The sequence below is a fragment of the Astyanax mexicanus genome, chromosome 22, assembly GCF_023375975.1.
Source record: "Astyanax mexicanus isolate ESR-SI-001 chromosome 22, AstMex3_surface, whole genome shotgun sequence".
Classification (NCBI taxonomy): domain Eukaryota; kingdom Metazoa; phylum Chordata; class Actinopteri; order Characiformes; family Acestrorhamphidae; genus Astyanax; species Astyanax mexicanus.
This window is the reverse complement of record NC_064429.1, coordinates 21,106,264-21,121,637: the sequence shown is the minus strand read 5'-3', so window position 1 is coordinate 21,121,637 and position 15,374 is coordinate 21,106,264. Positions and strand designations below refer to the sequence as shown.

The 15,374-nt window shown below is 40.9% G+C and overlaps 1 protein-coding gene across 7 annotated transcripts in view; it reads left to right on the top strand.

Annotated features, from left to right (window-relative positions):
* The window catches only part of edil3a (EGF-like repeats and discoidin I-like domains 3a), a 332,424-nt gene that overhangs the window by 209,737 nt on the left and 107,313 nt on the right, over positions 1-15,374 (top strand). For all 7 annotated transcript variants that reach the window (XM_022667538.2, XM_022667540.2, XM_022667537.2 and 4 more), the window contains exon 6: positions 6,572-6,753. In XM_022667538.2, coding sequence (XP_022523259.1) covers positions 6,572-6,753 — 182 coding nt within the window. The remainder of the gene's footprint in view (positions 1-6,571; positions 6,754-15,374) is intronic.

The window sequence follows — 15,374 nt, the reverse complement described above, 5'->3', positions numbered from 1 at the left end:
AGCGAAATATGATCAGAATTATGTTAATTAACACGGTAACATAGAAGCATAGAACTATTATTTAATTAAAATGATTTTTAAGAACAGCTAAACACAGTTCTGCAAGTCAAACGCGGAGGAGTTCACGTGCGAGAGAGAGAGAGAGAGAGAGAGATTTGCTTGTTCTACTCACAGGTGAAGGTTCTCTTTGATCTCCTCGTGCTCATATTCTAGTCCCATTCATAATTCTGCAGCTCCCTCAGTGTTTTCTGCCGTATTTTGCGGCTAGCGCGAGCGCTTACAACTGACACCGCGGACCGCGAGGTGCCGCCGCGTTTGTGCCGAATCCGACTCTCTGCTGAATCTGACTCCCGCTTCGCGGACAGAATCGGCACAACACCCCCGCTGTAGAACTGCGGTAGTGAAAACAGCGCTTATAAATAAATTAGTTTAGTTTCACTTTCAGTTTTCGTTATTTTTTTTTAAATAAAAATATAATTAAAAAACAGACGCCTACATCTCGGACTATTTTCTGGAGCCCGGGTCGGATTTACGGGCGGGCCTCGGGTCATGTCGGGTTCGGGCAGAGAATCTAAGCTCTAGAGAGCTTGGACTCCGGAGAGCAATCTCCAGCTACAAAAAAACGCCAGCGGGCATCTAAAGTTTGGGAGCATTTCACGCAAAAGGGCAACAATGTGGTCCTCTGCCATATGTGCAAAAGGAGCACTTGAAGCGCAAACATCCAGGAGCACTATGTCAACAGGGTCACACAGTAAGTTACCGTTTACATCAGGGTCTCCGCGGGTGTCCTTAAAAAGACTTAAGGCTGTCTACCAAAGGTTTTAAACCTGCCACAGGCAGAAATTATACATTTTTGGTTTATATTTGTGCATGGCATTTCGCAGTTTCCAGAAACAGTAGCATTATTCATAAGTTCAGGTGTTTAGCTAAGCTAGCTGCCTTAAGTTATTTTAGCTAGCGCCTTCGGCGCTGCGGTGTCACACCGTTTTCTGTCACCGTCGGAATTTTGTGACCAGTGCTCACGGTTATGAGCGTTCATTGGCAAAACGGAAGCTTTCTATACCTACACCTTACCCTCAGCCCTAAACTGAACCGTTTTGGCCAGTCGGGGTAAACATTAGAAACGAACACGTTTCGAATCGGCCAGTGCACCGGTCTGCTGAGAACTACTTGCCAGTGGTCACAAAATCTAGCGGTCACAGAAAACAGTGCAACACACGGTTGTGGTGTATGGGAGCTTATCCATTTTTAGCGTTATAGATCTAAACAACGTGCTGTACATGTAAGTGATTATAAGTGTGGGGTTTGGTTTAGTAGGCTTGTGTTGTTGTTGTTGTTATTATATATAAATATAGTAATTTATCGTTTGCTTTAAAACGTAAAATAATTATTTAAATATGTTTCTCAATGAATAGATTAGTCGACTAATCGAAAAAAAATAATCGTTAGAATAATCGTTTAAAAAATAATCGTTAGGGACAGCCCTATTCACATGTATCAGAGGAGGCATGTGCTGGTCTCCGCCTTCATATTTTTGTGAGCTTTACTAGTTATGAGGGGAGCCTTAATGAGCGGGTTGGGTAATTGGACTTTCAAATTGGGCAGAAAATTGTACAAATTCAGGTTTGTATGTTACTTAATTACATTTTTAAGAAATCTACATGTGCTCAAACATGTGGTAGACAGCAGAAAACATCTTTCCAATGTTTTTCTCTTTATCTGAACAAGGACACAGTGTCTCAACATCCCCTTGTGGAGCATCTTCAGTGCGTGAGCATGAGTGAATGAGCATGTGGGGCTCCCGAGGTGTTTAGAGTGGTGTAGCCATCTTAGTGTTGGGTCTATCTGTGGGGGGTCATTGGTTCAGTGCCAGGTGAAGTCACAGCCATCTGTGGTTAGAAGTCCCAGAGAGCATAATTGACCCTGCTCTCTCTGGGTGGGTGGGTAGAATGAAACCAACCCCCCTTATCCTCCCAGCACAGTGATATCCCCCACACTCGCTGACTGTTAGCTGATGTCACAGATTTTTTTAGGAAACACTTTCTAGTTCAGTTATTATAGAAAAGCACAATGGATTGTAACCTTAATCACTGGCAATAGACACACAAACACACTTATATTACTGATTATGGGTAGTGACCACACAGACCAAGTAGTGGGGGCAGTAGTCACCTCAGCATCCAGGGAGTAGCTGCTTAAGTGCCTAAAAGTGCTGTTATTTTCCTCCCATGTTCCCTGTCAGTCCAGAGAATCCAACCAATAACCTTCTGGTCCCAAGCCCATTTCTAAACTTCAGGACACAGGTGCACATAGCCACCCCACTCTTCCCTGTTTTATTTTACACTTTTCTTACATAACAACCTATCAGTCCAGGGGCTTCAACCAATAACCTTCTGATCCTAAGCACAATTCTTTAACCTTTAGGACTCAGGTAAACATAAAGCCCTTTGTTCTGGCACTATCTTTTCCCCGCAATCGGCCTGTTCAAGGGACTTCAACCAATAACCTTCTGATCCAAAACGCAATCCCCTAACCTTTAGGATCCAAAGGTAAACATAAAACTTTCTGTTCTGGCACTACCCTTCCCGCGCAATCTGTCTGTTCAAGGGATTGAATCAATAACCTTCTGGCCACAAGCCTATTTCCTTAAACTTTAGGACACAGGACACAGGTGCACCCCCTTCCCCTGTGTTCTTTCATTCACTGGCATCCACTGCCTGTCAGTCAATGGAATTGAACCAATAACCTCCTGGTGTTCCAAGCACATTTCTCTAACATTCATGACTCACCCCCCCCCCCCCCCCCCTATTCTTTCACTACTCAATCCCCACATCCTGTTGGTGCAGTGGCTCAAATGATTAACCTCCTAGTGACCCAAGTGCATTTCTCACTGTCACTGTTGCACACAACTTGCACCCCTCTTCCCCATACTTTGACTCTCCAGCCCCCACCAACAGTTATTCCACAAGATTGAACCAATAAGCTTCTGGCCACAAGTCTGTTTTTGCATTACTCAACCTTCACAACCTGTTGATCCAGGGTATTGACCCAAAAGCCTTATAGTCCTAAGCCCTTTCTTTCAACTCCCAACCTGTACAGCCTGTCAGTTCAGGGGATTGAACCAGGTACCTTCTGGTCTCAAGCCTATTCCTTGTCAGTCCATGTCTGTCCTTTTTGTGTCCCAAGAGCATTTCTTGAACCTTTAGGACAAAGGTGCACACAACCCTTAACCTCCCCCTACTCCGCCGTTCTTTCACTTCCCAATCACCACAACCTGTCAGTCCAGGGGCTCAAACCAATAAACTTCTTGTCATGAGCCTGTTCTTTCACTAGTCAACCCCCACAAACTGTCAGTCCTGGGGCTCAAACCAATAAACTTCTGGTCCCGAGCTTGTTCTTTTACTACTCAACCCCCACAACCTGTCAGTCCAGGGGCTCGAACTTATAGCCTTCGGGGTGTCAAAAGTTTTTGGGATTATCTGACATTAAACAATACCTGTAAATCTGCCATTACTTCCATGCTGTCATCGTCTAAAAGCCGCTTTGTGAAATTTGCTGAGTAGTCCTTATTGCTGCAGATTTCACACTCAACAAAGACACAACACCCCACCCTGCACGCAGACAGCTTTCCCCTCCAGGCCTGTCACTGCCTCTGTCTCAATGATCGAGCACACATCCTTGCTCTTTCTACTCCCGCCTTACAAACATTTACCAGGCCCACGCCAGCGCAAACCCCGGCCGCTCAAGGACATTGTTGACAGAGCCTCCGAAAGACATATTGTGAGGAAGTATCGGCGGCGCCATTACCGCTCCGCTGAGCAAAAACACTCCTAACTGAATTAAGCTTTAAATAGTTTCGCTGCCCGGACGTCGAAGGTCGCGACGAAGACACAAATAGGGTTTCCTGAGTGCTCCAACCTGTTCCCTTTCAGACAAAAGAGCAGGGGATGGCTCGGAATGCCATATCAGACTCAAAAACATCCTCCTCGTCTAGATCACAAGGACATGTGGACTGGGGGTAGAATGCTAATCCTCGTAATATTGATTCCGATGGTTGTTAGCTAATTGAAAGGACTTGAGTAAATGTGTACAAGAGAGGTTAAATTGTGTGTAAATTGTTCTGGGACACGAGGAGAAAAACGTAGAATTAAAGATGGGGGTTTTCTGATGCAGTTTATTTTGTGTGCTGAGTCGGCAGTATTTTATATATTTCGAAGACCAATTTCCCAATACATGTCCATAATAACGTCCCTAGTACTAGTAATACCCCAACACAAGGTGTGTCTTCCTTTTATATGTGTGAAGCCATTCATAGCTCTTTTCCAAACTACCGCTGGTGCAGCAACGTTGAGTAGCCAATGGATTCAAAGTAGCATGTGCAAAGCAAGCACAATCTACCCACCCAGAGCTACAGTAATGTGTCAAACTGCGCTCTCTCTGACTCCGGCTGCTGATGGCAAGCATCATGATCTGATCTGGGATTTGAACCAGCCTTGTTTGATTCGTGATTTCATGAACTTCTTAGATAACTCCATCTTTAAATCACTCAGAAATACAATTAGGAGTGGACTAATTGTACCATCATAAAATTGCAGCTCACCGGTAGAGACCCTTTTTGCACCTCCAACCCAACACCAAAAGCAAGAAAAGCATTCCCCAATGGAATTCCATTAGGTAAACCTCTTTGAATCAGCCTGGTAAAGAAGAAATGGCGGCCTCTGAGCATGCTGAGCATTCCCTCCCTTCCACCACACTAAGAATGCAGAAGATAAATACACTTGTAGGTTCTTATAGTCCCTTGTAGTTTAAATGACTGGCTAAGGGTTAAGGGTTAAGGTATGCAACAACATGAGTTGTATTACAGTACATGCCTTTTTTCTGTACTGTATGTTTTTCTTTCTTTGATTTGGTATTTATCCAATAAAACTTTAACTGACCTATAACCACACATACATACAAAACAACGGAGTTCCCCCAGGCATGAAACAACTGATTAAATGCTTATATACCATCACAACCCCTTTCTTTATTTCATGGCTTTTAATCATTCCTTCTTGGGACTGCTAGCCAGATGTAGGCCACAGGCCAATAAAAAAATATATACATCATAGGGATGTAAAACTAACACGCATTCTCAAGAGGATTCTTTTGTTGGTAGATATTGGCTGGATTTCAACACTATATTAATCAAGGATGCGTTAGAGTTAGTCAATGAGAAAAATGTGGCATCCAAAAATAATGACCAAGACCTGAATCCTAAAAAAAAGACATGTCAGTTGGCCATGAAGTGCCACCTCAGGAGATGGAATTGGAATTGTCCGCTTCTGTATAAGTTATGAGGTGTTATCTTATGAGTATGAGTGAGATTCAACACTGGCCTGGGTGCTCATGGCAAGGCAATGTGAATTATCAAAGCTGTTTTTGGTAATTGATCATTTTGAGGACACAACTGATGTATCCTTCCCAGCCCTTGGTTAACCCACAGTTCTTTATGAACATACGATGAGAGGGGAAAAAAAAAACAGTATCATAAAATTTGGGCAAAATGGCAGAAAACAAAACCACTAGATAAGAGTTTGTTCAGATTTTTAAAAGTATAATGAATTTTGCAGAGAAAAACATAAAGCACAAAACCACCACACTATGATAGTTTTGTAAGGAATTTAACATTTCTCGATTCACAGGAACTTTACGCAGACTCTTGGGTTAATAGATTCACTTATTTTATTGTTATATGTTCACTACCTCTTTTTTTCTATTGAGTTCCTTTCTGACGTGAGATGGTCGCCCCACATGGTTTACACATTGTCTTGTTTTTTGCAACATCAAAAGAGAAATATATATTGTCATGTTATTACAGTATAAAAGAGACAGGTACTGATTGGATGACTACCCTGCTTGTCTTGCCTCTCCACCTACGCTAAAGTAGCAGTGATTGGATCTTTACCTAACTGGTCCCTACCTTTCCCAAAACTAAATTAATTCTAATTGTATGTCCTCCCTGCCAAACATTTTCGTCTCGTTTTTATTCGTTGACAAAAATGTCAGTTAATTTCATTATCATTTTTATTATTTTATGCTGTTTTTAATTAGTTATTGTCTTGTTTTCATCTTGAAAAAAAGGTTTGTTGATGAAAACTATGACGAAAATTATTTGTCAACTAAATTAACACTGCTTTGGATTTGAAGTGGCTGTTTTATTGATATTCTGACTTTAACATCGTATTTAATTAATAGAATCATGTTGAGTTTGATGAGAACTGTTTTTCTGTGTTTTTTGGTGTGTATACATGTGAAAGCACAGCTGACATGCTAACAATTGCACTTCTTAATTAACACACTTCAGGCTGTATCACTACCTCAATTGAGTGCTATACAAATTGTAATTTGCTCAATTGTCTGTTCAAATTTAAGGAAAGGAACCCTGATGTTTGTCTATTTGTTTGTTTTTCATACCCTACCCAATTATAAAATCAAATTCTAGGTTGACCTCTACATACCTGCTTTAACCTTGAACTGACTTGACTTGCCATGTCTTCATATGTGCTTGTCTCTTTGTTTCCTTCTCCAGAATGTTCCGGTCCTCTTGGAATGGAAGGCGGAATAATCTCCAACCAGCAGATCACTGCCTCCTCCACCCACCGCGCTCTCTTCGGCCTGCAGAAGTGGTACCCCTACTTTGCCCGGCTCAACAAGAAGGGTCTGGTGAACGCCTGGACGGCTGCCGAGAACGACAGATGGCCCTGGATTCAGGTAACAGATGCACCTGGGGAGACTGGGCCTGGACAAAGGTCCACCGGCTCTGAATGAATGTGTAGATAGCTTGAACCCTTATGTCTTAATAATGGAAACAAACATGCTATTTTGGCTTTGGTGCTTGAGACGCAGCAGAGCTGCACTGATGTGATATAAGGTTAAAATAACACAGTGAAAAAAAATCTTATTTTTTCTTATAGTGGAAGCTGTCAATATATTAGGCACCATCCACACTTATGGCAGACATTTTTAAAAATAGAGGTTTTGTCTGGGTTTTGGACTCTTCAAGGTGAGATTTTCGATTTTCTGTGTTTTTCCGTTGCTTTTGGATTCGATATCTCTATTTTTGAGGTACTGCTGCCACATAAAGGTCTAGCATGCCCATTCTGTGTGGAAAAATGGAGGGTATGGAATCTCTGTCAAAACCTCTCCAAAATATCAGGCAGTTCTTATGAGTTGTCCATGGTAAACAGTGGCCACCACCTAACAAAATTGCCCCAACAAAGGACACCTAGGGACCAGCAACAGGGTCATGGGCACCCTTGATTTACTGATATGCTTGAAGAGCTAAGGATAGATTGTCTGCACAGGGCTATGTCAAGGACTGCTGCTAATGTCTTGGTGCCAGATTTGACAGAACACCTTTAGAAGTGTTGAGGAGTTAGTTAGTTCATGCCTCGACGGGTCAGAGGCATGAACTGTTTTGTGGACGTACTACATTATATTTGGTATCGTATTTGTTCACCTCGCTGGTTTGCAATGAATAAGATTGAGCTCAATGTTCTCTACAATCCTTCATCGACGGTCACATTGTGACCACACCAAACAGTTGGATAAAAACATACTCATATATACTCAGCAGACAATTTTTTTTAACCCTCTAGTGATCCTGAGGTGTTTCAAAAGTCAGAATGATGCTGCTCTGCCTGATAAACTTGCACAGGGTTGGCTACATCAAGGTCTGAGAATGATTAGATATCCAATCAAAAGCTAGTCAGCAGTTATTATGTCTGTAGCTGTGATGCCAATGCTCAGACTGCAAGCAAATCAGGTTTGTTTCGGGTTTGGATGACCTTCAACTGCAGCAGGCAGTAATTTAAGGTTTTGCGAGACTAGCCTCCCATCTCTATGAATGGGAAAAAAACAAAATACTTAAAGAAACTGAAGGTCAAATCACTGATAAAACCTAATCATTCAGGGCAAAGTGTCGTCAATCAGGCTAAGCATTGCCACTATGATCGGGAGATTGCTGGTTTGAATCCCAATCATGCAGCTTGCCATTAGCTGCCGGAGCCCTGAGAGAGGACAGTTGATCTTGCTCTCTCTCTGGGAGGGTAGATAGTGCTCTTTCCCCTCATAATTTCAAAGGGTGATGTCAATTAGTACAAGGCGTCTGTAAGCTGATGTATAGGAACCGAGTCGCTGTGCTTTCCTCTGAGTGCGCTGTGATGCTATTTGGCAATGCTGCATCATCAGCAGTTTGAAAAAAGGTGGTGTCTGACTTCAAATGTATCTAGTCTTCACCCTCCTTGTGATGTGGCATCTTAAGTGATGAGGGGTATACAGATGAGTAGCAGCTGAATGGGTGGGACAATTGGCCTAGCGAAATTAGAGATAAAAATTGAATGAAATAATCATTTAGCATTGCTACAGTAGTGTTAGCATGCTGGCAAAGGGCCTTATCCAATATTGCATGGCCCAGCTAGCCAATAGGCAGAGCCCTCAGTCTTCAAGCCCTCCCACTAAACAGCTATATGTCCACTAACCACAACTAACCATACACAAAATAACTAGGCCCAGCATAGGGTGGGTTTTCTCAAAAACGTCTTAGTACTAAGACGAATCTTCAGGCCTATCCGGACGGTATTAGTTTCTCTTTTATGGGGGATCCTTTGTGATTTTATTCCTGTCTGGATTGACCATGTGCGTGTTTTTCTCAGATGTCCTCTGAAAAATTTTAGTTTTTCACTGAACTCCAAGGTCCTTTGGTATTTTTAGTCCCATCCAAATCCACATCTGAGTTTCTTCTCCTTACGTTTAATAGTAAAAATAGCTATTTGTCCACTGCTACGCACCGTAATTACGCTTTGATCATGTGTTTCCATGGAGATATAAATACATAAATACAACAGCGAGTGGAAATGGAGGAGCTACTGAACTCCATGTCACGTGACCGATAAATCCAAAAAAAAAGTCACTGGTCCTCCTGTTTTTTTAATTGCAGTCCGGATGCAAGAGTTTTATCATTGAGTAGAAGTGTGAAATATTTTTCACAGACACCCCCCGGAGAAACGAATCCTCTCAGGAGAGGGCTTTAGATGATGGAAGATGATGGTAAAGCGAGCTTCACCCTGAGCACTCTCTCTCTTCATGCTAAGATGTTCTTAATGCTAAGATGCTTTTGGGAAACTGGACCCTCGTTGGTAAGTGTTTCTTACTGAACAGATACCCTCTCAAGTCAGAACTGTTCTGCTCTGCAGTGGAAATTGCAGCAGGAATTCCATTATTTCATAACGCAAACAAGAGACCTAGAACACGACAGTTTCTCCATTTAGAATTCAGACTGGGTTTGTAGAACTGGTTGAAAGTTGCTGATGCGTCGTACATCTTTATACGCAGCTGATTGATGGTGATGTGGTGGAACTGACGCCGCAGCATATCAATGCTTTGCCATGAGATTTTCTCCAGATACTTCGGTATGCTTTGAAACTATCTGCGTGCCGAGAACGTTTGATTGATATCCCAGACAATCACTGTGGAGGGAAGTCTCACTCCATTTACTTTCACTTTCACCGACGAGTGGCCCCTGTCAAACTTCTTTCCATTCTTTTAACATATCTTTGTAAAATGCAGAGAAGCCAAATAGCCTTGATTGAATTGAGTATTCCCACTATGCTCTTGTGTCTCTGTGGCACTGCAGGAGTATGCTGACCTTTGTGAGGAGAAGGAAGTGATGTGCTTATCTCTGGAGGGAACTGGCTGTGAAGTACAGATCTCACCCGCCATATTCTTCTCTCCAACTGTCAGATAAAATTCCAGTCAGCCTGGACATGGATTTCTATATATTTCTGAGCATTTCTGAGCATTTCTGAGTCTTTTAGAAGCTCCAGCACGTAAGATGTGAGGGATAAAAGTGAAACAAAATCGTTTTCTAGCAAAGCGGGTTGAGGGGCTTTAGTCAGGATTCGGGCAACACAACCTCTAGCAGCTGAGAGACAGTAAACGCAACAACTCTGGAATTAATGTTTTTATTCTCCTTTAGATCCACATTTTTGTTCCAGCTATAAACATGCCGAAGCCAAAGCATGCCTTTAAAATCTATTTTTAGAATATTTGAGCCCAGAGGGGGCATCAGACAGCTGTATCTGGGGTGTGTGATGGTTTTAGCTTTTTATTCTGAAGTGTGAAGCTGCCCATTACAACGGTTATGGTATCTTCACACCTGAATGTCCAGTTAGTTGTGGTTTCACAATGATGCAGGTTAGCAAAATAAGAGTGTTTTCACACCTGCAGTTGGTTTCTATGGTCCGGATCAGTTGATGAGTCCTTCTTGGAGTGTTTTCTCCATCTGCTTGGTTTGGTTTCACACAGGCATAAACCTAAATGCATAAACCAAAAAACCATATGAGCATGTTGTCTCCTCTGATTGGTCAGCAGAGCTGTCTGGCGAAGGAACAATAAAGTAAATATTGTGAGAAGATTCTGTGTTCCAGCGTATATATCTGTGCAGTTTGACGCTAAAACATATAGTAAACAAAGTTGCACAGCTGCAAGCAGTGAACGCTGCACATACCGCACTCAGTGTGTAAACAAAAGGGAGCAGAGCCATCATTTGTTCATAGCTGTGGTAACTAATTAGTGTTGTCTGGCTAATATATCAGATTAAACTGCATCTTATCAGCAGTTAAGCTCTAATAAAGGGAGTATATTTAATAGTTGGGTTGGATCGAGACCAGATCACACTCTCACCACAAATCCTAAAATGAACTGCGCTAAGGGTAAAAATGAACCAGACACTGTTTAACCGGACCAATAGTGCTGGTATGAAAACACCCTAAGTACATCCGGTCATCAACACCTACTGAATATGGACTGTATTCCCCTATACTTGGCATTGACTAGTTTGTAGTGGTTCTTTTTCTTCTTTTATTGTTTATTGGGTGACGATAGCTTGTATCCAACTATCCAAAAAAGGCGTTTTCAAACTGCAAACGAATTGAACCATGGTTGATGTGATCCAGACTAAGACCACCTCTTTTTGTTAGACCAAAACTTTGGTCCTTTGGTTTGCAACTCAGTCCAAAGCAAATTACAGATCTGTTGTTTTGAATTGGACCAAACTGGAAAGACAGAAGGGCAAAATCGAAACAAGACAGTTGAGAAAGATCCTTTAGCTTCTTGAAATTATTAACAAACACTTTGCAAACACAATTTGCTTGGTAATGATTACTTTGTGTCTGGCATCTTTGTATTGAGCGCCAATGAGTTTATCAGTCACTGCCTGTGTTAGATTTGTAGACAGTAATTGGCATGTTTAATGGCGTTTGAGCAGAATGTTACATATAAACTTTTATTTATTTTTTTTTTTATTTTAATTTTTCCTATTTTCTCCCCAATTTACACGGCCAATTACCCAACCCACTCATTAGGACTCCCCCTATCACTAGTGATGCCCAAACACACCAGGAGGGTGAAGACTAACACATGCTTCCTCTGATACATGTGAAGCCAGCCACCGCTTCTTTTCAAACTGCTGCTGATGCAGCATTGCCGAGTAGCATCACAGTGCGCTTGGAGGAAAGCACAGTGACTCTGCTCACAGACGCCCTGTGTTGTGGACATCACCCAAGGAGTGGTGTGGGGAGAGAGCGCCATCTACCCACCTGGAGGGAGCAGGGCCAATTGGGCTCCCTCTGAGCACCGGCAGCTTGATGGCAAGCTTCGAACCTGCGACCAACCGCTCATAGTGGACCACTCGGCACCCGTACATTATAATTTTATGTAAAATCTGTTCTAGAACATGAAGTTCTTCTTTAAACTCTAGAGATTTAGCGCTGGATAAGTAGCCATTTTCTTGCTTTGAGCTCCATTATCCAGTTCTGCTATAAAATTCATGGGCTCTCTCAGCTGCTGTTGGAGTTCCACAACATTGTAGATGTTGCTGGTTCCAAGTCAAGTCCAGAACATTGCAGAAGCCCTGCACGATGATGCATAGCCAAGTTTGTCTGCAAAGGTCAATGTAGTATCCAGTCCCGTCCTTGGTATTAGAGATCAACCAATTATTAATTATTATTTAATTATTATTAAAAGATAATTAGCAATCAGTATCAGCCCCAAAAACACTGAACAGTCAATCCCTGTCAAAAATGTTTAGAGACAGTGTTTTAAACATTTTATAAGCTCAGCACAGTGGTCTTCACACATATCGTTTACAAAATTGTAAGTTTTTTCAACTAAAAATGGTCAATCTGTGAAATCTGTGCTTAAAGAACCCTGTGTTGCACATTAACAGGATATTCTAGATAAAGTCCTCTTTATTTGAAGTTCATTTGGAGTTCAAAATGCGCTTTTTATAAAACAGGATTAATTAAAAAACCTGCTAAACTGCTAATGGGTTGAATTATAATTACACTGTCTTTTCCAGTCCAGATTGGCCATTTCCTGCTCCAGCTCTATCCTGGCATATCCTACTAATATCACACACACACACACCTGTTCCTCATTTATATACTTGTTAGGACTGCTATATATACACTCACCCATATGACTGTGCTTCTTGTGAAGTCTTCTATTTATCTCTCACAATTCTCAGCTGTTTATTGTCCATGTTTTCAAGTTTCTCATATGTTTGCTATTCTTGTGTTTCAGAAACATTCTTGATGTTTTTTATTTGTCTGTTGTCTATGTCAGCTTTTGGATAACGAGCATGGCTGTGTCTTTGTTAGTTGTTCGTTGTCTGCTTGTGTACTGACCCATGCTGTACATAACAATGATGAGTTTTAGATGTGTCCAAATATATATACTGTGTATACAGCACTGGAAAAAAAAAGATTAAAATGACGAGTTTCTTAGATTTTACCAAGTGGAAAAGCTTTGGAATATATACAAGAGAAAAATGGATGATCACAAGCCATCAAACCAAGCTGACCTGCTTGAATTTTGGCATAAAGTTATCCAAAAGCAGTATGTGAGACTGGTGGAGGAGAACATGCCAAGATGCATGAAAGCTATGATGGAAAACCAAGGATATTCCACCAAATATTGATTTCAGAACTCTACAAAACTTTACGAATACTAACTTGTTTTCTTTGCATTATCTGAGATCTAAAAGTGCTGCATCTATTTTGTTGTTTCAGCCATTTCTCAATTCTCATTTTTTGTCTAGAGCATCAGATTTACAGCATCTCTTATCAGTCTAATATCTGTTTTTAGGTTTATTTGTTGAGCAAAGTTGGATCAATTTAAAATACTTAATATTAAAACTCTAAAAAAATCAATTTAGTCCAGACTGCAGTACAGTTTGTCCTGATGCTCAAACCAAATAGATCACAATAAGCTTTTAATATTACAAAGTCCAAGATGGTCAATTTGACAGCCAACATTTACTATATTAGAGCATATGTTAGTCATAGACATTCAGAGCATTTACAATGCAATAACTTCAGAGAATTTGATTTTGGCAGGGATCCAACACGTTTTTATGCACTTGGGAAATCAGATTATGGGGGAAATCTGGCAACTTCAAAACTTCAAAGTGTTGTATTTGTAATGCTATTCAGAAGGAAGATAAAGGTTACCAAGCACAGTCAAAAATCAGAAAGTAGGCAGTTTAGATGGGCAACATTTGTTGAACTACACATACAGGAGTGGTGTGTAATGGATGTGTAACACATATTGTGTAATGCATCATGCTGAAAACCTTTGTTCTTTATTACCGGCACTTTGACGGCACAAGGTTACATTAATAAGGTTGTGCAACCAGTGACTTTACCTTCTCTAAATTCACACTCCAGTGTTCTATTCCAACAAAACAATGCTCTTCCACATGCTGCTGCCATTTTAAGAGCTCTATCTTTTTTTCATTTTATCCCAAATGTTAGTCAAATGTCAATTTTTTGGATTTTTTAGCATTTTACATGTGTTACATGAAGTCTATTGTCTCTGACAGCTTTATTTTTAAAGTGGAATGAACTGTCATTACTCTTACAATTCTACCAATGAAGTGTGGAGCTACTTTGATCTTGCTACTGGTGTAAAACAGTGGTTTGTTTGCATTGGCATCACTATGCCCCTATCACTAGAATTTAACAATTGTTTGAAGCACTGGAAAAACGCAGTGTATTTTGGAATGCTGTTGGCGAACGGAGGTAGGATATTCTACATAAGTTCATACTTGTTATATCATTGTTTCAGTTCTTGTTGCGGGTCTTGTTTCAGTACACCCCAAGTCTATTTCACACTGAAGTTCTCCTTTAATAAGGCTCTACAACCAGTGGCCCTGCTTTCTCTGAATGCAGACTCTGGAGGTAAATTAAGTGGAGCTATGTATTATAGCTTAGTTTTGGGAGTTGATCCATGCTCTCACTCCTCCCATTTCTTCCCTATTTAAACCGTCACTCTACATTACACACACACTAAAGACTGTATCTTTACATTTTACATTTGACATTGTACATTCTATTTTCTATTTGATTGTATTTATATATATCTTTATATTTTATATATTTTATTTTGTAACTTTGTGTATTATACCTGCTGCTGGATGTCTAGAATTTCCCCTCGGGGATCAATAAAGTCTATATTTCTATCTATCTATCTATCTATCTATCTATCTATCTATCTATCTATCTATCTATCTATCTATCTATCTATCTATCTATCTATCTATCTATCTACTTCCTCTCTACCTGCTCGTTGAACAACCTCGAAGGGGGGTTGGCATCCATCCCTCTATATCTCTATCTCTCTATGCATCCATCCAAATCCCCAACCGCTTGCCCGCTCGTCCATCTGTCTATCCATCCATCCATCCATCAGTGCATCCATCCATCCATGTACCCATCCAAACCTCTATTTCAAATATCTTTATTCATGAAGAGATATCTATCTATCTATCTATCTATCTATCTATCTATCTATCTATCTATCTATCTATCTATCTATCTATCTATCTATCTATCTATCTACTTCCTCTCTACCTGCTCGTTGAACAACCTCGAAGGGGGGTTGGCATCCATCCCTCTATATCTCTATCTCTCTATGCATCCATCCAAATCCCCAACCGCTTGCCCGCTCGTCCATCTGTCTATCCATCCATCCATCCATCAGTGCATCCATCCATCCATGTACCCATCCAAACCTCTATTTCAAATATCTTTATTCATGAAGAGATATCTATCTATCTATCTATCTATCTATCTATCTATCTATCTATCTATCTATCTATCTATCTATCTATCTATCTATCTATCTATCTATCTATCTATCTATCTATCTATCTATCTATCTATCTATCTATCTATCTATCTATCTATCTATCTACTTCCTCTCTACCTGCTCGTTGAACAACCTCGAAGGGGGGTTGGCTTCGGCTTCACGCTTTCAACTCCACCCCAAAT